Consider the following 22,267-nt stretch of genomic DNA (forward strand, 5'->3'; position numbering starts at 1 on the left):
AAAACAGCTGATGATCATGCTCTCTTTTCCCACTGTATGAAATTGTTCTTTGCATTTGTAAATTACCCTGAAATGTAGCAGCGACATGGCTCATATCATCTGCAGTCTCACACCGCTGCATTTTTGTATTTAGCTCGTGGGCCTAGGACATCACTCGTAATTCATAGCTCCTGTAATATCTGAGCCTTCCTGTTTCATTCCGTTTTGCTTCATATACTGTATCTATTTCTGCTGCCACTTTTATTTCCTCATAATTTTTTCCTTTGAACGTGGCCATGCACAGCATTCATTTGCCTCTCTTGAGCTGTTTTGGAATATCATCGTATCCTGCGCCAATTTTCATATTGACTCCTCATGTTTCCAGCACATCTTCTCCATATAACTGCATACATGTGCTGCAGTTAATGTAATGCAGTTCTTTTTAAATATATTTGAGGAAAATTGATTTCTGTGCTCGCCGTGGGCTGCGTCTCCCAGAGCAATACATTCCTGAGAGCATCAGTCTAATGCAATGACCAGTTTATCAGAAAAGCCATTACTCTCAACAGTTTTATTTGTGTCCCTTTTCAATGCTAACAGATCCGTAACGTGACTGTTGATGGAGGCTTTGGTGCCTGGTCAGGCTGGTCCATATGTAGTCATAATGATGGCGGCAACGTGGACTCCTGTCTTTGTCGGACACGAGCCTGTGATAGCCCCGCCCCTCATTGTGGAGGCCAGCATTGCTATGGCATCAGTGTCGAGGTCGCAAACTGCTCCAGGTACGTTCTTTGTTGATACACATCTATAAAGCCTCCGTTTGTTTTACTTTATTGCTGCTGCCTTGCACCAAACATATCCTTGCATGAAAGATAGAATGTGTGCGGTGTTGATGACTGAAGCACCTGAGGATTATCTTCATTATTAATAATTTATCAATTGTTTTTTTTAACACTAAATTCATCTTTGAGTCGAATTAATTTTTTTTAAGTAGTAACTAGAGCTCAAATGAAATAGTCAAAAATATATAATCTGACTAGCAGTGAAAGAAAAACAAAAAGAAAAGATATTTTATATATATATATATATATATACACAGAAACAGAAAAGTACAGCTGTATGAAATCCGTAGCACAGATTTGCTCTGTATGTTGTATGTCCCTGTTGATATCTTCCTGCCGTAGTCTTGTTTTTCCAGCGGCCATCACCACTGCATCCGTAGCTAAAGTAGCTGAGACTGATGTTGCTCTGTGCGTCTCCATAGAAACGGCGCGTGGACTCCTTGGACCTCCTGGTCTCCCTGCAGCACCAGCTGTAGCATCGGCTTCCAGGTCCGTCAACGCTCCTGCAGCAACCCGTCCCCTCGCCACGGAGGACGAGTGTGTGTGGGCCAGAACCGTGAGGAGAGGTATAGCACACACACACACACACACACACACACACACACACACAGGTTTATACATTCAGTCACACGTATTAATTAAAGCAAATAAATGCTGTAAAAAAGACAGCTATTAGCCATCAGTTAGGAAGCATGATTTCCACTGCGTCTCTTTTTTTCTCAATTCTGTCCAACTTTGTGACAGCCCCTTTTGGAATGAGTGGGATAGGCCTGGGCTCGGGTAATTATCTGGCTTTCACACACAGGCAGAGTCTACGTGTTGAAGCTTTGGATGCTTTGCGGCAGATATAATCGCCTTTTTGAATGTGAAGTAGCGCAAAGAGACATCCAAATCATCCCAGGTAGATCGGGTCAAGCAATGAGTATTCTAAAAGTGGAAGTTTTGTTCTTCTCTCAATTTGTTCTGGATCTCAAACTTTATTTCAGTATTGTCCAAATCAAAGAAATGACTGAGGAAAGCTGTGACAGCTTCCATGGTCTTCAAAAATGTGATACAGTGGCTATATTACAATATTTCAATTCCATCTTCATAGAGACTATCTGTTCTTAATGAACAGAGGCATTTCACTTCTGTATCTATGAAGCCTCTGTGTGTCCAAGTTAGGCATCCTGCTGATGTTTTTCAACCAGCTCCTGCAGTTAGCCATACATGGAGGTGGAAAACGTGAAAATAGATACAGTTCAGAGGGTACGGGAAAGCAAAAAATTGAAATACAGCGTTACCGATTGTTGCCACGGCAACAGAAAGAGCATTGTGATGGACAATTAATTGGATATGGCCTTCAAGGATGAACCTTATATTACATCCTTTTTTTGCTCATTTCTTTGCACTTTGTCATTTCCTCTATTCCTCCTCTAACCTCCCTTTTCTCACTCACTGATGCTCCTGGCGGAGCAGTCCTTGAGAAGAGGACCGCTCCGCAAGAGCCTCTGAGGAAAATAAATGGAATATCTGGCACAGCCCCGTTACTCACAAGCCACAACAGAAAAACCGCTGGCTGGCACTACAGACCACAGGAAGCCAGAAGCAGGTTTTGCCCTCCCTCTTTTATTTTCGATCTTTAATCTCCTTTGTTTCATCTCCCCTTCCTGCTTTCAGTACTTGCTCTGATCAGCTCTTTAAAACACCTTCAGCCAGTTAGGGGCCAACTGTGAGGGCTGGAAAGGGATCTTTGAGGAGTCTCTGTGTGTTTTAGTGTTTGTGTGTGTGTAGGGGGAGGGGGGGGGGGGTTCAGCGAGAGACAAAGGGATGGATGTTAATGCAGAGCGATCAATAAATGGTGTTAACAGATGAATTATGCTTTGTCAGTTTAAGTCTGCCTGTGGGTGGAAAGGATAAGACAGGGACACTCTACATTGTTTGTGTATGTGTTCAATGTGAGCATATACAGGTGTATCAGACATGTACATCACCAATGCTTGCAGAGGAAATCTTCTCATTGAATGTTCAATCTGAGTAATGGTGTCCAAAAACTTCCACATCTGTTGTTTATAGTTGCCCATGTGTGAAAAAGCTCTTTTGTACTAACTTATCTAACTAATCGGTAAAGTCTTGAAAAAGGACTGACACTTATCAGCTTTAGCGTGCCGAACAAGACTTTTAATGCTGTGAAGTACTTTTATTTTATGGAGCACAGGCCCCCTTTCAGAAGTGTGAGGCGTCTGCAATAAGCCTCACTGCTCACTCTGTTCTTCCCATGTTGCCTCGAGTACCCAGTTTGGATTAATGCGCAATACTTATGTTCAAGCAAGCATGCATATGGTGTGTGCTGATAATTACACATATTTACAAAAATATTAGGGCTGTGAAACGATTAAAAATGTTAATCGGATTAATCACAGGTTTTTGTGGATTAATCATGATTAATCACATATTACCGATATTCTCGGTATATTTTGTGAGAACATAGAGATTTATGACAAAAGATGGATATATACATTTATACATTCTTCTATACAATGGTGCTGCAACTCAGCAGTTATTTAGCAGTTTTCTTCCATATGGAACATTAATACATCTTCATCCTAAACAGAATGTTTCACCCTCCTGTTACCTTTCGGGTCAATTTGACCCCATTCAATGTTTAATGTCGGTGTTCTTTGGGGTCAATTTGACCCCAGGCTATTTTCACTGTGTCAAACATATCAGAAATATCAACTTTTATTTATTTAAAGGGCTATTTAGGTAGTCAACAAACAAACATAAAGTACCTCACACTTAAACTTGGGAAGCAATATTAATTCTAATAATTTTCTGGAGGTTTTAATTGCTGGGGTCAAATTGACCCCGAGGGTAAAATATGTTAAGTAAATGTAAAGGTAACAGGAGGGTTAAACAGAGCATTTTCTCTTGTTTGTCAACCATTAACTCCACCATGATACAATCGAAAGGTGGACAGATTGACAAGTGACTTTTTTTTGCTCGGTCCCGATGCGCGCACGGAGTTCTGTGGCGCGAGACGGAGATCGATAAGTGTTAACGCAACGAAGAGACAGAAATGACATGCTGCTGTGGAATACGATCAATAACAGACGTTTAGTTTGATAAAAGAACAAAGACCTGCTATAGAGAACATGTCAGGGGCGGGCCAATTTTTTTAATGTCATGTGATCTACCATACTACGCCGCGATCGACTGGCAGGTCGCGATCGACGTGTTGAGACCCTGATCTACAGGAAGTACAAGTCGTAACAAGGTTTCCGGAGGTGAACCTGCGGAAGGATCATTACCGATGAACAGACCGTCTGCATGAGAGCGGACAGAGTTCAGATTGAAGTGGTGTATTGGAAGCTCATTTTGCAAGTGACTTTTTTTTCGTCCCGACGACCAACAACAGACGCATTGGAAGCTCATTCTGCGCATGCGTTAAATGCGTTAAAAAAAAAAAAACTAGTTAAACCTGTAATTGAATTAACTGAGTTAACGCGTTATTTTTCACAGCACTAAAAAATATATATGTAACCTCTTTTCTCACCTCTTCTTTTTTAGCCACCGGTCTTCCCATAAGTTTAACCCTGATTGTTTGCAGCAAGCAGAGCCTTTAAAGACAACGCAAATATTCTGAAACCGGCTGTGCACAACAGTGCTATGGGCTTAAACCTGGCTGCTTAATGCCTGCATTTATGAACCGTCTGTTTATATTTCCCTCAGCACACAAGGACAACGTCCACACTGCTTACTCAGCCTATAGCGAGTAATTAGGAGCGTTTTATTCTGATCAGTGTGTGTTTTAGAGTTAATAGTAAAGGGGGAGATGGAGATGGACTAAAGCTAGGACTTGTCTAAAACTGCTTGATCATAGCAGTTTTTGTCCTGTAGTGCAGCTCTGCATATAAGCCTGTTTGCATGAATGTCTGTGCGTGAGTGTGTATGTGTGTGTATGTGTGTGTGTGTGCATGCGTGTGTGTTTTTGCAAGATTGTAATCCCCCACTCCTGACTCTTCTTTCTCTATCATCCCACTACGAGCGTGCAGATTAGTAAAGTGGAGAAAGAACACACAGCTCTGAGGATCTTTACAACCAGGAGTGTACAGAATGTAGCTTTTGATTTGCCGTGAATGAAAGCAGAGTATTTGGGAATAGTAAAATATAAATTCCCAGTCTGAGCCTCTCGAGAAGAATATAAAGTTAAAGCTGCGCACAAGAAGACTCAGTTTTCCTCAAAAGGCACTCGTGCCAAAACACAACAAAATAGCAATAAAAACAATTTTATAGTACGCATAAAAGTTCTCAAATAAATGATATGGCTTTAATAAGGCTGGAAATTTACTGTCGTTATTGTATAATGAGGACGGAGTAATTAAGTATTTTAGATTTTGCTGTAATAGTGTCTTGTAAAGACAATGTCATTAGGTGTGATGCATGCATCTTTCTGGCTTTTTTATTAGGCTGTAGCAATAAATTATGCAGAATGCATATGTACATTTATTGAGATCTGAGATTGAATTTTAGATGTACTTTTCTGCAACAGTCGCCATTACACCGTGCACAGAAATCTTCCCACAGACTTGTCTCTGGTGGCATGATTCAGATATTCTGGTTCTCAGTGCACCGTGTTCTCTCGAGTCCATGGCCACATCAAAGCTTTTTGTTGGCTTGGTTTGAAGGTTTTTTTTACCAGTAAAGCCTATTATAAGCTATTTTGATTCAATTCAGTGGAAAGGTTTCAAAAGTGTGGTGACGTCTCTAGTGTCCTTCACATATCATTGTAGTGCCCTGTCAGATAAAGTAGCTTTTCCATTTTCCACAGACCACTCAAAAGCACCAGTCATACATTATATAATCCAGTCCTATGTTGCCAGTATAAGTTAAACTCTCTTGTCAAAGCTTGCTGACTACCTCATATATATTTTGGCATGTCAATCTTGTAACTACAAATGACAATCCACTAACTGAATTAAAGATGCACTGATCATTATTTAAAATTACTGTATCAATGGAGTTCCCGATGTATCTTAATGTCACAAGCTGATCCCATGTGATCTTTGCTCTTGCTGCCCAGGTACTGTAATGAACACCTGCCCTGCCCACCGCATGTCTACTGGTCGGCCTGGTCGGCATGGGAACGCTGCACCGTGCCCTGCGGCGGAGGTGTCCAGTCACGACGCAGAACCTGTGAGAACGGCAACGACTGCCCCGGGTGTGGTCAGGTATGTCAGCGCTCACACGCTCCATCTTTAAACCCGTCCTTGTCTCTGTCTGTTCATTGTTCAGGAGCTCAGCCTGAACCGTTTGATGCGAACACTCGGTGGTGATGAAATTGGAACATCTTACACGACCAAATCCCCTGGCTATATTTATACAGTGGCAGCCGCCATACGATTTATTACCAAGGCGTATTTAAGACCACACACACAGTAATCATTCCACATATGAATGGGCTTATTTTCCTGCCACAAAGATTTCTCCGAAGCACGGATGATGCAAGTGTTATTTCTGGTGCTATTACACACACACAAACACATTCCCTCATCCACAGTCCTGATAAAAACAAGCAGGAATGAACATTAGCTGTAGCCCCTCCCTGGATTGAAGAATATAGGTCATGGTCTTGAGGATACATGCCCCTTGAAGTGTGTTTTTGTTTTTGCCTTTTTGTTTGTTTGTTTGTTTGTGGGATTTCTCCTGTTTAGTTTTGGATGGTTAATGGAACCACACTGCTCCTGGTTTAGAATTAAGATTAAAGATCAGGATTACGCTCATTGACAATTAAAAGGATGACTTTTTTTTCTGCAAATTGCACCCCGAAAAAATATTAAATCACGTTCAGCCAAAAAGAAGACAGCCCAGGTGTTGTGTAATGGCCTGTTGTGAAGCTAAATAACATAATGCCAGCATTATGAAACATCCCACACAAGTGGACTCAAAACTCAAGAGCATATAGTATTTGATAATTACCCATGACACATTAGTAGCTGTAGAAAACCCAAATGAAAATACCATATATTGTAAGGCTCACACACATAAACACAGTTTGCCATTAGATGGAATCTGTCTTATCTCTGACATTGCACATTATCTTCACAGGGGTATCCTGGGAATGCAATAGGGAGCAACTCAGTTCAGAAAAGGGAAGTGATGACGAGCACAAGGAACTCTCAGTATCTCCTCATGCTGTCGCCAAAAGGGAAAGTCTTTCTTTGTCTTTCTGGAGTTGTGGGTTTGATGTGCGAAGTTGAGCTCAGGCTCACTCAACAGGAGATATTTGAGGTTGTTTTCAATGGTGTCAAGGGCAGAGGAGAGTTACATTCACTTAGTTTCCCCTCTTTGTTTTGTTTTGCTACCTCATTGACTCCCTGTCTTCAGCCTTTGCAACATGGACTTAATTGGGGCCGTCTCACCACCGGAGTTGTAATTATACAGATTGCAGAGACACTTTCTATTTTCCTGGGAGATCTTTATTTGGACAACTTGGCTAACTTGTATTATATCTGCATATTTACTCAGATCTTTATTCAGAACACTTGCTACCTTTCATTTCCAACTCTATTAAGGTGCTTAAATGGCACGGCTGTCGATTGCTTCAATGCACTTTAAAGAAGTAAAGGTCAAGTATTCAAGACAGGAAACAGTTTTTGCACCTTTCCAAAAAAGTTGTTTTGAAGATAACAAATTTCGCACTTGAAGATCAAGTAGGAGGGAATACATTCTTTTGATTTCTTCAAGGACCCACTTTTCTTCAAGTGAAAAATGTGATGGAGTTTTTTGTTCTTTTTCGCCATCTGTCTCTGTTCTCTTCCCCCGGACAGATCCATGTTTAATTAAACAGAAGGAGACCACGCGCATGCAAGCACACACACACACACACACACACACACACAACACAACACAACACACACAGGTTGCAGCTTCTGTCATCAACAGCTACTTTTTTTCAGACCGACCTCCTACTGAGACCTGAAAAGATAAACACTGTGTATTTCTTGGACGCTGTAGTGCAAAGGTACGTTTGTGCATTAATGTTTAGCTGTCAGGATTGATATCGCCGCAGCAGCCGCCACCTGTGATCAGCTCCCGGAGTTTGCCAGACATCAATAGACAGCAATGAGCGAACATCTGCTTGATGTTTTACAGGGATGGCATGCAGAGAATTAGCAAGAAACACTTTTGTAACTTATTTTTGAAAAGTATCAAAGATGAACCAAAGTTGGTGATGACAGTCTGGTCAACACTCCCACATGGTGCGAAGTGAATCGCTTAGGACAGGGGTGGCCAACCAGTCAGAGACTAAGAGCCAAATTTTTTACTGTGTCACCGCAAAGAGCCACATCATACACATATGTGTGCTTGTGCCTTACGCACACCTCTGATCAGCCAGATTTGTTGTAAATGTCACACACCAACATGATAATGACAGAAATGGACTCCTACAGTACTAAGACAACAGGTCTGTCATGTTCAACAATGAACATTGTGTACACTGTCTCACGCACACACACAACACACATTATCTCAGTTCAACCAAGTCCACAAACAAAAATAGAATAATTTACAATAGCGTTTTCTTTACTATGCATGTTGCATAGTGGGACTTATGGGATTCCTTGCCTTGAACAATCCTCTTCAAATCTGGCTTAATTCCGTTGTTGCCAAGCAATTCCTTCACATGGTGTCAATCAGAACAGGTGTCCGAAAATCGAACGGTGCACTTGCAGGGGCTGGAGTAATCAAACGCCCACCAATAAACCACTTTAGCCAAGAGAGTGTTCGACATTCGGATGCGGTTCTCCAACGCTGCTCTTACACCGTGTCCGCTGAATTGAGGCGGCTGGCGAAAGCGTCACCGTAAACTACTTTAGCCATAGTGCGGGACATCCAGCTGCCCATAATGCGGCGTTCATGGCGTAAGTGCAGTGTTTGATTTTCGGACACTTTCATTCGCGTAACCCACCGTAGAACGGCCCGCTCGACATTCGGATGTGGTCTTTCCGCGTTTGGCCCACGAGTTTGAGACCCGTGCCCTACTGGGAAACTTTGCGTTTTTTTCATCTCACGCATGCGCGTTTGAAAAATACCGTATTGAACTCAAGAAGCGAACACGCATACAAAAAACACAAACTTAGATATGAACGTAAGAGCCGCATGACACCAGGCAAAGAGCCGCATGAGGCTCGCGAGCCGCGTGTTGGCCACCCCTGGCTTAGGAGAAGAAGAAATTATTCGGTTGTTACTTTTTTCGTTTTAATATTGATCCCTGAAGCAAAATTGTCTCTGCCGCTCCACAGGGAGCTCTCAGTGCACAGTCTCACAGAGTAGCTCAAGTGAAGCTAGTCGGGATTCAGCTCAAGGACACTTTCATTTAAACAAAAATGTTTACGCGACCCTACAAAAAACAAAATGTTGCTCCACACATGATTAAAAGAGCAAACTCTCTCACTGATATATTTCCTTGAAACCTTCGGTAAGTTTGACCTGAGTGTCATTGACTTAAGCCCCAGCAGTCTTATCATCGTGGAAATATTAAATCCTGAGGGTGCCTCATTTTGCTGATGCAAAAGGCCACATGTCTGCAACTTCATCAGTCTGAGCCCTGCTCCTCGCAGCGCTGCTCCGTCTCTCTCGTTTCACTGTATCTGCATTACAGGTTTGTATCCCCAGAGGAGCAGGCGCAATCTGGGCTGCAAATAAACAAGCACAGCTTTGGTGGCCCGGCTGAGAAGCACTGCACCACGAGTGCTTCTCCTGAAATATCTGAAAAAATATTGTGTTGATCAAAACATTAAGTCATTATTGTTGAGAGGTTCTGTATTCTTAAATAGAGAACAACATTGTAGTTGATTAACTGTAGTGTTGCAAAAGGAATGTAATTCATATGAACCCTTTTGGTGATGATCACGCCACGTGAGGCCGAGAAAATGAATTATTCAAGAGCATTAATGAAAAAAAGAGAGAAAGATGTCTGTTTACTTTTATTTTTGATGGTGCTACATTCAGCTTAGTTACCAGCCAAGAGGACTCAGTTGTTCACCTCTAGGAGTAGAAATGAGCAGAGAGAAACTTCCACGGACTTCTTCAAACTACATAATGCATCACAGTAAATGTTTTTCCGCACTTTTGCCGATAAATATATTCAGCATTTCCACTAGTTTCTGTTGAAATGTAGTCCACACATAACATAAAAATATAGGTTATAGTGTATAACCTATATTTGTGAAGGTTATACCTTTAAAGACTTGTAGAACCACTAATTCCACAGCTATAACTTTTCGGTGCTGTTAACAACTCCTGCAGTAATAAACTTCAACTTTGGGGTTCACTAAAAGTCACGTGGCTCTCCTCCACTAAATCAATATTACTCTCATAAACCTCTATTAAATCCTCATGTTTTGTACTCTTATTCCAACAAAGGACCAACAGGGAATGATTTTCGAACTTCATTGAATTAAGCTAAACTCATTCTCGAAACCCGTCAGCTATCTTTCTGATGATGGATAAGCCTCTGGGGGCAAGGGGCTATAATTCTGTCGCTCCAGTGGCCAAGACTTAGTTTTTCTTGTGATTGCGTAACTTGAGATACGAGGCGAGGTGGAGTTCAGAGAAAATGCGTATGAACAGGTTATTTCACAAGTAGTTTTCAAGCTCATTTTAAGCCAAAAATAAATCTGAGTAATCATCTGACAATATTCCAAGATCAATGCATCCATCCTTTGCTCTCCATGAGGACCGTTAACCTGCAAACCACCAAAGCCAGTTTGAACATGATTGGTCAAAATCGTGTCCCGTTGTCTGCAGATATGAATGCAAAATCAGTTATAGATATCAAGTTGAACTCTGCCATCACAGTATTGGCGGTGGCGCTTGAAACTGCAACACATAAATCAGTTGCTGTGTCATTGATATGTTGCGAGATGACATTCACATCACTCACATACTTAATGTAATAATAGGAGAGGAAAGAAGACTTGCTTCAGCGGTCTTTAAGAAGATGTCATTCACCGTGGTATTTCTTACTTTATACGTCAAATATTTCTCACAACGAAGGATCAAAAAGGATATCAAAAAATATATCAAATATGGGCCATGCAGAACTGGCGATGCACAGAGCTGCTTAATGACACCACGAGCTGTTTTATTGACCTGCCAGTCGTGCAGCCAGACTGCAAAATGAAAGTAAAGTATCCCGTGTTTGTGTCGGCACTGGCAGACTGACGTGTGAACTGTGTGTGATGTTTAGTGTTCGTCATTGTGTGTGTGTGGGTGTGTGTGTGTGTGTGCATGCGTGTGTGCATTGGTGTGTAGCCAGGAGACCTGCTCCTGGCCGACAGCAGGCTTCATTATCGAGTCAGACTGGTGGGGAGAGGAGAGAGAACTCCGAGTTTGACAAAGTGTGCTTTGGTCGGCGCTGCTAATTGAAGTGATGTCTCATGGAGACTTGAGGACTATTAGGCCTCCATTTCTGTGGACTCGACCGCACTAGATAAAGATGTAGGCGCTGGAGAGGATTAGTCATTTTCATATCACACATCTGGACCATTCACTTCAATGTTAGGGCGCAAATGTGAATATGTAGGCATACACCAACACACATATTTTCCTCCCTCTCCCTCTCTCTCTCTCTCTCTCTCTCTCATATACACACTCGCAGCTCTCTCAGTCCAATAACATGTATAATGAGTTTAATGATGGTAGGAGGCTGGAGAGACACGATTCCGTATTATTCAGCGCCCACCGCTGGCTGGACACAACAGAGAGCCTTTTATACCTAAACACACACACTTTCTTCTCTCCACATGCACAGACACAGACACACACACACACACATACAGAAGTAAATATATACAGTACATTGGATTTCACCCTCCACTCCACATTCATACATGTCCCAATAAAAATAAGGAGCGGCTGAGGACTTATACTTCCACAGCACTCGAGACACTATTATGACACACACACACACACGCACCCTCTCACTCGCTCCATTTCTTTTGTGCCCTTCTTCTCAACTTGTATCCCCTGTGCCTATAACACCTATAAAATAACAGAAAAGTCTGCGCATTGGAGACAGAATAAGATAGGAGCTGTCTGAATCCATAAAGTTCAAACATGCATCCGCGTCACACACACACACACACAAACAAACACACACACACACGCACACAAATCTGTGCCAAAGTACCAGTAAAGTCAAACTTCCACTCAATAGTCTACTTCCACACAGCCTTGCAGATGAACACACAAACAGCCGACCCACCACCGCGGTACTGACCAACCAGGCAGCTTGTTTGTGTGAGGCAGTGTGTGAGTCAAAATCAGGTGACTAATTTAATCCAATTTTGTGATCCACTTGTCACATTCGACTGCACTTTTGGTTAATAGCCCTAAAATTGGAATATGAGTGTGGCTGAAGAGTACAGGAAATATTTCCAATGTTTTGTCGTATCCTTATAGTTTGAATTACTTTGTTTTAATAGCTCACAAAATCAAATGGAAAGACTGCGATGAAACATTTAAATAGATCATTTTCATCAGCTTCTTTTTGTCGAACAGTGAATCAAAGTTGAATTACAGTGTACTTCCTTTGTTTTGTTCAGAAGCACATTTACATAGCCGGTCTGTAATATATGCCTAAAATGACCTATTCACTGCTCCGGCTCAGTGAATGTCATTTTAATGGAGTTATTTTATTTGCTTGTGGGTTTGTGTGTGTGTTGGGTTTATGGGTTTTTATGGGCAGGGCAATACTGCTGTTTATTTCACATTCTCGGCTCCATTGTTAATACATTATTCAAAGCGTAGTATAAAAATTGCCACTAAAAAAGCAAGAGGACTGTTTTTGTTTTTGTTATTATGCCAGATTTTGTATTCACGTGCACACCCGCTCTATAAAAAAAAAGGCTCTTTTATTGCAGAAAAAGATAATAAGCTGTCCGGTGTCCTTCAACATTTGTTATTGGATGACATCATCCACAGCAGGGGTCTTCAATGTTTTTTTATATCATGGACGCCCAGATTGTACCGCAGCAGTTCTGGGGACCGCCATCGTCTTCATGGCATCATATCATATTCTTACCATCCTCGTTTATTAGCTGTGTTAGCAATCTACTATTACAACCGCCACTCTTACTAGTACTACTCTTACTACGACTACTAATACTACTACTACTTCTTCTACTTCTCCTTCCTCTTCTCATTATTATCATTGTTCAACTCACATTGAATTTTCTAAATCCTCAGCAAACGTCTCTTATCGAAAACAAAGCCTTCAGCAAATGCCTATTCCCTTCCACATACAGTATATAAGTTATAATACCTGATAAATTGTACGTTGTATTATATATACAAATAGCCAATGGGGACTCCACATTTGAAAACTAAGATTTGACTTAAATAATATATTTTCACAGATCTTTGTGACATAAACACTGACCCCCCCTGGCTGTAAAAGCATACATATATACTTTAGCTGTACTTGATGTGGATACCTTCTGAGACCTTGAATGAGCTCTAGTTTTAAACCCACTAATTAGCTCCTTAGTCCTCTGGATCAACACTAATCCTCACAGAGTGCAGGAAGAAACGCTTACCAGACAAGACTCATTAAATATTTACTATGTTTGGCCACCATCAACAACTCACACAACAAACACCGACAGATTGTCTGCCCTTTTCCTCACATTCCCGCCACGTGTTGCTTTTCTATTCTGTGTGTGCAGAGCAGCTGGCGAGACGCTGAGGTTGACTCTTTTGCTTCCTTTTTGTCATTGGCTGATAATCCCAGATTGTGGGCTGGTCTGTGATGCGTGAGGATGTTAAATATTAATTTTTGGAGATGATTACTGCGCTAGATGGAGAGAGGCAGGAAGCGCGTTGGAGGTGACACCCTCATTCATCACGGGGCCCAAACAGAATCTAAATCCTTCCTGTGGTTTTAACCTTGGTACCCTGGGGAAGTGAGGCACGGGGAGCGAGGGAGAGAGAGATGGGGGACAGAAATACAGGGTGGATAGGGAGGCAGGAGAGATGAAGCAGAGGCAAAGAGGGAAAAAGAAGCAAGGAGAGAGAGAGAGAAAGAGCAGTATGAACAGTGTGTTGGAAGAAAGACATATGAAGATAGATAGATGGATGGAAAGTAAGACCAAGAGAGAGCATTAAAGAGTCTGCAAGATGGTGAAAGATAGAGCTGCATACTGTATAATGTATAGAGGTCCTCTCCTCCGCCCGACCTGACAGGCTGACGGATTGCAGAAAGAAACTCTTATCTTATTTTGTCAAGGTCCGGCAGTCACTCAAGGCCTATTCAGCATAAATAAACAAGCAGTGAGGGAAATGGCAGCCACCTCACCTTCTCTTCTGTGCTGTCATTTTCTCCAGACGTATCACTACCTCCAGCCCGTTATTTATTTAGCCGGGCACAAAAGGGGCCTATTACCCACCTTTTATCATCCTGAATCCTATCATCAAATATAGCATCACAGAAGTACAGGATTATTTTAACCACTAGTCTGAATAAAAGTTGTTTGAGAAAGGCAAGATATATACTTATGGTTTTCCTGAATGAGACTCACATATCAGACTGTTGGTGCGTCAGCGCTGCGTTTTTCATTTGTATCGCCCGGCTATCAAAGCCAGATGCAGAGAATATTTGCCATTATTGCCTTCATTTTGCTTCTTCTCTATCAACTTCTCCAGCACCGCTCCTCCTCTTTCCCGTCGGTTATGAATTAACTTGATGAATTAACTTTTCTGCCTGGCTTGTTTGCCTCTTGCCATGTTCAGCAAGTGGCCTGAAGAGTGTATCCTTAGTAAGTGCATGCAGGCAGAATGACAGGTGTGTTGGTGCCAGGCAAACACTGCTTGGTTGGTTTGTGAGGGTATTTTGAGGGATGAGCCGAACTGGATCTGGCAGCATACAATAGAGTAAACCAGCCAGAACTGGAATCAAGAGGCTTTTAAGGATGACTGATGAGGAACGCTTTGAAATGGCTGTTTATTTCCTCGTAAAAAAAGCTGTTTCATTTCCCATTAGTCACTGCTGAGAATTTCAAAAGCCATTGTCCTGTCCATTATAATGCTTGGGAAATACACCACATATTTCTATCTGAGCTTGTCATGTTTAATTATTGCTTTAATGATTTGCGATCATCTCTTCATGCGGGGAACGTGTCAAATTCACCTGCCCGTATACTTGCTACTTGCGTACACTTGAATAAGTCTATGTTCAATGCAGCTGAAAGTTTCCCATCTCTGTTTGCAGGAGTACCAGTGGCAACACCCTGCCATGCCCTGACCTGAAGAAGACCACACCCTGGACTCCTGGACGCCCGTGACCATCTCGGACAACGGCGGGCACTATGAGCAACGTTTCCGCTACACTTGCAAGGCTCGCATCCCAGATCCCAGCCTGCTAGAAGTGGGCAGGCAGAGGATCGAGATGCGCTACTGCTCCAGCGACGGATCCACGGATGCTCCACCAACGGTGAGTGCAGAGTGGAGGAGACTGGTGGTCTCTTTCCAGCTGTCTCAGCCTCGGGATGCTTCTGTTATCTCACTCAACTGGCTTCCTGTGTCTCCGCAGGCTAGTCATTGGCCAACTCGCTAAAAGCCATTTTCTTCCTGCTGCCTGTGTCTGTTATTCATTAGATCTTCCTTCATCAGTCTGAGCCCTGCTCCTCGCAGCGCTGCTCCGTCTCTCTCGTTTCACTGTATCTGCATTACAGGTTTGTATCCCCAGAGGAGCAGGCGCAATCTGGGCTGCAAATAAACAAGCACAGCTTTGGTGGCCCGGCTGAGAAGCACTGCACCACGAGTGCTTCTCCTGAAATATCTGAAAAAATATTGTGTTGATCAAAACATTAAGTCATTATTGTTGAGAGGTTCTGTATTCTTAAATAGAGAACAACATTGTAGTTGATTAACTGTAGTGTTGCAAAAGGAATGTAATTCATATGAACCCTTTTGGTGATGATCACGCCACGTGAGGCCGAGAAAATGAATTATTCAAGAGCATTAATGAAAAAAAGAGAGAAAGATGTCTGTTTACTTTTATTTTTGATGGTGCTACATTCAGCTTAGTTACCAGCCAAGAGGACTCAGTTGTTCACCTCTAGGAGTAGAAATGAGCAGAGAGAAACTTCCACGGACTTCTTCAAACTACATAATGCATCACAGTAAATGTTTTTCCGCACTTTTGCCGATAAATATATTCAGCATTTCCACTAGTTTCTGTTGAAATGTAGTCCACATAACATAAAAATATAGGTTATAGTGTATAACCTATATTTGTGAAGGTTATACCTTTAAAGACTTGTAGAACCACTAATTCCACAGCTATAACTTTTCGGTGCTGTTAACAACTCCTGCAGTAATAAACTTCAACTTTGGGGTTCACTAAAAGTCACGTGGCTCTCCTCCACTAAATCAATATTACTCTCATAAACCTCTATTAAATCCTCATGTTTTGTACTCTTATTCCAACAAAGGACCAACAGGGAATGATTTTCGAACTTCATTGAATTAAGCTAAACTCATTCTCGAAACCCGTCAGCTATCTTTCTGATGATGGATAAGCCTCTGGGGGCAAGGGGCTATAATTCTGTCGCTCCAGTGGCCAAGACTTAGTTTTTCTTGTGATTGCGTAACTTGAGATACGAGGCGAGGTGGAGTTCAGAGAAAATGCGTATGAACAGGTTATTTCACAAGTAGTTTTCAAGCTCATTTTAAGCCAAAAATAAATCTGAGTAATCATCTGACAATATTCCAAGATCAATGCATCCATCCTTTGCTCTCCATGAGGACCGTTAACCTGCAAACCACCAAAGCCAGTTTGAACATGATTGGTCAAAATCGTGTCCCGTTGTCTGCAGATATGAATGCAAAATCAGTTATAGATATCAAGTTGAACTCTGCCATCACAGTATTGGCGGTGGCGCTTGAAACTGCAACACATAAATCAGTTGCTGTGTCATTGATATGTTGCGAGATGACATTCACATCACTCACATACTTAATGTAATAATAGGAGAGGAAAGAAGACTTGCTTCAGCGGTCTTTAAGAAGATGTCATTCACCGTGGTATTTCTTACGCTATGCGTCAAATATTTCTCACAACGAAGGATCAAAAAGGATATCAAAAAATATATCAAATATGGGCCATGCAGAACTGGCGATGCACAGAGCTGCTTAATGACACCACGAGCTGTTTTATTGACCTGCCAGTCGTGCAGCCAGACTGCAAAATGAAAGTAAAGTATCCCGTGTTTGTGTCGGCACTGGCAGACTGACGTGTGAACTGTGTGTGATGTTTAGTGTTCGTCATTGTGTGTGTGTGGGTGTGTGTGTGTGTGTGCATGCGTGTGTGCATTGGTGTGTAGCCAGGAGACCTGCTCCTGGCCGACAGCAGGCTTCATTATCGAGTCAGACTGGTGGGGAGAGGAGAGAGAACTCCGAGTTTGACAAAGTGTGCTTTGGTCGGCGCTGCTAATTGAAGTGATGTCTCATGGAGACTTGAGGACTATTAGGCCTCCATTTCTGTGGACTCGACCGCACTAGATAAAGATGTAGGCGCTGGAGAGGATTAGTCATTTTCATATCACACATCTGGACCATTCACTTCAATGTTAGGGCGCAAATGTGAATATGTAGGCATACACCAACACACATATTTTCCTCCCTCTCCCTCTCTCTCTCTCTCTCTCTCTCTCATATACACACTCGCAGCTCTCTCAGTCCAATAACATGTATAATGAGTTTAATGATGGTAGGAGGCTGGAGAGACACGATTCCGTATTATTCAGCGCCCACCGCTGGCTGGACACAACAGAGAGCCTTTTATACCTAAACACACACACTTTCTTCTCTCCACATGCACAGACACAGACACACACACACACACACACATACAGAAGTAAATATATACAGTACATTGGATTTCACCCTCCACTCCACATTCATACATGTCCCAATAAAAATAAGGAGCGGCTGAGGACTTATACTTCCACAGCACTCGAGACACTATTATGACACACACACACACACGCACCCTCTCACTCGCTCCATTTCTTTTGTGCCCTTCTTCTCAACTTGTATCCCCTGTGCCTATAACACCTATAAAATAACAGAAAAGTCTGCGCATTGGAGACAGAATAAGATAGGAGCTGTCTGAATCCATAAAGTTCGAAACATGCATCCGCGTCACACACACACACACACAAACAAACACACACACACACGCACACAAATCTGTGCCAAAGTACCAGTAAAGTCAAACTTCCACTCAATAGTCTACTTCCACACAGCCTTGCAGATGAACACACAAACAGCCGACCCACCACCGCGGTACTGACCAACCAGGCAGCTTGTTTGTGTGAGGCAGTGTGTGAGTCAAAATCAGGTGACTAATTTAATCCAATTTTGTGATCCACTTGTCACATTCGACTGCACTTTTGGTTAATAGCCCTAAAATTGGAATATGAGTGTGGCTGAAGAGTACAGGAAATATTTCCAATGTTTTGTCGTATCCTTATAGTTTGAATTACTTTGTTTTAATAGCTCACAAAATCAAATGGAAAGACTGCGATGAAACATTTAAATAGATCATTTTCATCAGCTTCTTTTGTCGAACAGTGAATCAAAGTTGAATTACAGTGTACTTCCTTTGTTTTGTTCAGAAGCACATTTACATAGCGGTCTGTAATATATGCCTAAAATGACCTATTCACTGCTCCGGCTCAGTGAATGTCATTTAATGGAGTTATTTTATTTGCTTGTGGGTTTGTGTGTGTGTTGGGTTTATGGGTTTTTATGGGCAGGGCAATACTGCTGTTTATTTCACATCCTCGGCTCCATTGTTAATACATTATTCAAAGCGTAGTATAAAAATTGCCACTAAAAAAGCAAGAGGACTGTTTTTGTTTTTGTTATTATGCCAGATTTTGTATTCACGTGCACACCCGCTCTATAAAAAAAAAGGCTCTTTTATTGCAGAAAAAGATAATAAGCTGTCCGGTGTCCTTCAACATTTGTTATTGGATGACATCATCCACAGCAGGGGTCTTCAATGTTTTTTTATATCATGGACGCCCAGATTGTACCGCAGCAGTTCTGGGGACCGCCATCGTCTTCATGGCATCATATCATATTCTTACCATCCTCGTTTATTAGCTGTGTTAGCAATCTACTATTACAACCGCCACTCTTACTAGTACTACTCTTACTACGACTACTAATATTACTACTACTTCTTCTACTTCTCCTTCCTCTTCTCATTATTATCATTGTTCAACTCACATTGAATTTTCTAAATCCTCAGCAAACGTCTCTTATCGAAAACAAAGCCTTCAGCAAATGCCTATTCCCTTCCACATACAGTATATAAGTTATAATACCTGATAAATTGTACGTTGTATTATATATACAAATAGCCAATGGGGACTCCACATTTGAAAACTAAGATTTGACTTAAATAATATATTTTCACAGATCTTTGTGACATAAACACTGACCCCCCCTGGCTGTAAAAGCATACATATATACTTTAGCTGTACTTGATGTGGATACCTTCTGAGACCTTGAATGAGCTCTAGTTTTAAACCCACTAATTAGCTCCTTAGTCCTCTGGATCAACACTAATCCTCACAGAGTGCAGGAAGAAACGCTTACCAGACAAGACTCATTAAATATTTACTATGTTTGGCCACCATCAACAACTCACACAACAAACACCGACAGATTGTCTGCCCTTTTCCTCACATTCCCGCCACGTGTTGCTTTTCTTTTCTGTGTGTGCCGCAGGCAGCAGCGAGACGCTGAGGTTGACTCTTTTGCTTCCTTTTTGTCATTGGCTGATAATCCCAGATTGTGGGCTGGTCTGTGATGCGTGAGGATGTTAAATATTAATTTTTGGAGATGATTACTGCGCTAGATGGAGAGAGGCAGGAAGCGCGTTGGAGGTGACACCCTCATTCATCACGGGGCCCAAACAGAATCTAAATCCTTCCTGTGGTTTTAACCTTGGTACCCTGGGGAAGTGAGGCACGGGGAGCGAGGGAGAGAGAGATGGGGGACAGAAATACAGGGTGGATAGGGAGAGACGGAGAGATGAAGCAGAGGCAAAGAGGGAAAAAGAAGCAAGGAGAAAGAGAGAGAGAGAAAGAGCAGTATGAACAGTGTGTTGGAAGAAAGACATATGAAGATAGATAGATGGATGGAAAGTAAGACCAAGAGAGAGCATTAAAGAGTCTGCAAGATGGTGAAAGATAGAGCTGCATACTGTATAATGTATAGAGGTCCTCTCCTCCGCCCGACCTGACAGGCTGACGGATTGCAGAAAGAAACTCTTATCTTATTTTGTCAAGGTCCGGCAGTCACTCAAGGCCTATTCAGCATAAATAAACAAGCAGTCAGGGAAATGGCAGCCACCTCACCTTCTCTTCTGTGCTGTCATTTTCTCCAGACGTATCACTACCTCCAGCCCGTTATTTATTTAGCCGGGCACAAAAGGGGCCTATTACCCACCTTTTATCATCCTGAATCCTATCATCAAATATAGCATCACAGAAGTACAGGATTATTTTAACCACTAGTCTGAATAAAAGTTGTTTGAGAAAGGCAAGATATATACTTATGGTTTTCCTGAATGAGACTCACATATCAGACTGTTGGTGCGTCAGCGCTGCGTTTTTCATTAGTATCGCCCGGCTATCAAAGCCAGATGCAGAGAATATTTGCCATTATTGCCTTCATTTTGCTTCTTCTCTATCAACTTCTCCAGCACCGCTCCTCCTCTTTCCCGTCGGTTATGAATTAACTTGATGAATTAACTTTTCTGCCTGGCTTGTTTGCCTCTTGCCATGTTCAGCAAGTGGCCTGAAGAGTGTATCCTTAGTAAGTGCATGCAGGCAGAATGACAGGTGTGTTGGTGCCAGGCAAACACTGCTTGGTTGGTTTGTGAGGGGTATTTTGAGGGATGAGCCGAACTGGATCTGGCAGCATACAATAGAGTAAACCAGCCAGAACTGGAATCAAGAGGCTTTTAAGGATGACTGATGAGGAACGCTTTGAAATGGCTGTTTATTTCCTCGTAAAAAAAGCTGTTTCATTTCCCATTAGTCACTGCTGAGAATTTCAAAAGCCATTGTCCTGTCCATTATAATGCTTGGGAAATACACCACATATTTCTATCTGAGCTTGTCATGTTTAATTATTGCTTTAATGATTTGCGATCATCTCTTCATGCGGGGAACGTGTCAAATTCACCTGCCCGTATACTTGCTACTTGCGTGCCACGGAATAAGTCTATGTTCAATGCAGCTGAAAGTTTCCCATCTCTGTTTGCAGGAGTACCAGTCGTGCAACACCCTGCCATGCCCTGACCTGAAGAAGACCACACCCTGGACTCCCTGGACGCCCGTGAACATCTCGGACAACGGCGGGCACTATGAGCAACGTTTCCGCTACACTTGCAAGGCTCGCATCCCAGATCCCAGCCTGCTAGAAGTGGGCAGGCAGAGGATCGAGATGCGCTACTGCTCCAGCGACGGATCCACCGGATGCTCCACCAACGGTGAGTGCAGAGTGGAGGAGACTGGTGGTCTCTTTCCAGCTGTCTCAGCCTCGGGATGCTTCTGTTATCTCACTCCAACTGGCTTCCTGTGTCTCCGCAGGCTAGTCATTGGCCAACTCGCCAAAAGCCATTTTCTTCCTGCTGCCTGTGTCTGTTATTCATTAGATCTTTCTTCCTTTCCTTTTCAAACTCTTCCCCTCTCTGTCCTGCAAAAGTTGAATGAGTGCTATCTTAATCAGCCCTCGCTTTCTTCCTCGACTTTATCAGAGGATCAAAGCATCAATGAACCAATCCACAAAGCCGATCAGCAGTTTACAAGTCATTTTAGCTCCTTTTTACACTCACACACGCTAAGACACAACACACACCGATGCATGTACAAAGTTACATTTGAGTTAACACATGCTGTTTATCCCTCAACCCATCGCTGTGCACCACAGAGTCTAAGTCAGCCACACCGCTTGTGAATTAAAACCCTGTAAACGTTTGTACAAGCGGGCTGCAAATTGACAAGTTGTTTATGTTGCTTGTTGGAAGGATCCATATGAGAGGGAAGAGAGGCAGGGTGGCATCCCACCACAGCAAAGAGGCTTCAAATGCATCTGTTGAAGTTTATTTACAGCGCTTTGCCTCAGAGGGATAAGCAGACTTTTATTTTACGGCTAAAAAATTAGTACTTAGCTGCGATGTGCCAGCCTCCCATAACTATGTCTCTGGGTGGTCTGTTGCCACACCACTCTCATGCCACATGCTGCCGTAATTACAGAGGATACTGTAGCCCTAATGTAGAATATCAATGGGATGTCCTCTCTTTTGATCTATCTATTCTTCCTCATTTCTGATTATTAATCAGTGTCTTTCCTCCAGCGGTGTCGCTGGGACAAGT

General features: G+C 42.4%; 1 protein-coding gene across 1 annotated transcript in view; it reads left to right on the forward strand.

Annotated features, from left to right (window-relative positions):
- Positions 1 to 22,267, forward strand: part of sema5a (sema domain, seven thrombospondin repeats (type 1 and type 1-like), transmembrane domain (TM) and short cytoplasmic domain, (semaphorin) 5A) — a 99,210-nt gene that overhangs the window by 49,581 nt on the left and 27,362 nt on the right. The window contains exons 12-15 of the mRNA XM_056433545.1: positions 580 to 761; positions 1,244 to 1,387; positions 5,884 to 6,031; positions 21,156 to 21,381. Coding sequence (XP_056289520.1) covers positions 580 to 761; positions 1,244 to 1,387; positions 5,884 to 6,031; positions 21,156 to 21,381 — 700 coding nt within the window. The remainder of the gene's footprint in view (positions 1 to 579; positions 762 to 1,243; positions 1,388 to 5,883; positions 6,032 to 21,155; positions 21,382 to 22,267) is intronic.

This window comes from Pseudoliparis swirei, chromosome 16 (genome assembly GCF_029220125.1).
Source record: "Pseudoliparis swirei isolate HS2019 ecotype Mariana Trench chromosome 16, NWPU_hadal_v1, whole genome shotgun sequence".
Classification (NCBI taxonomy): Eukaryota; Metazoa; Chordata; class Actinopteri; order Perciformes; family Liparidae; genus Pseudoliparis; species Pseudoliparis swirei.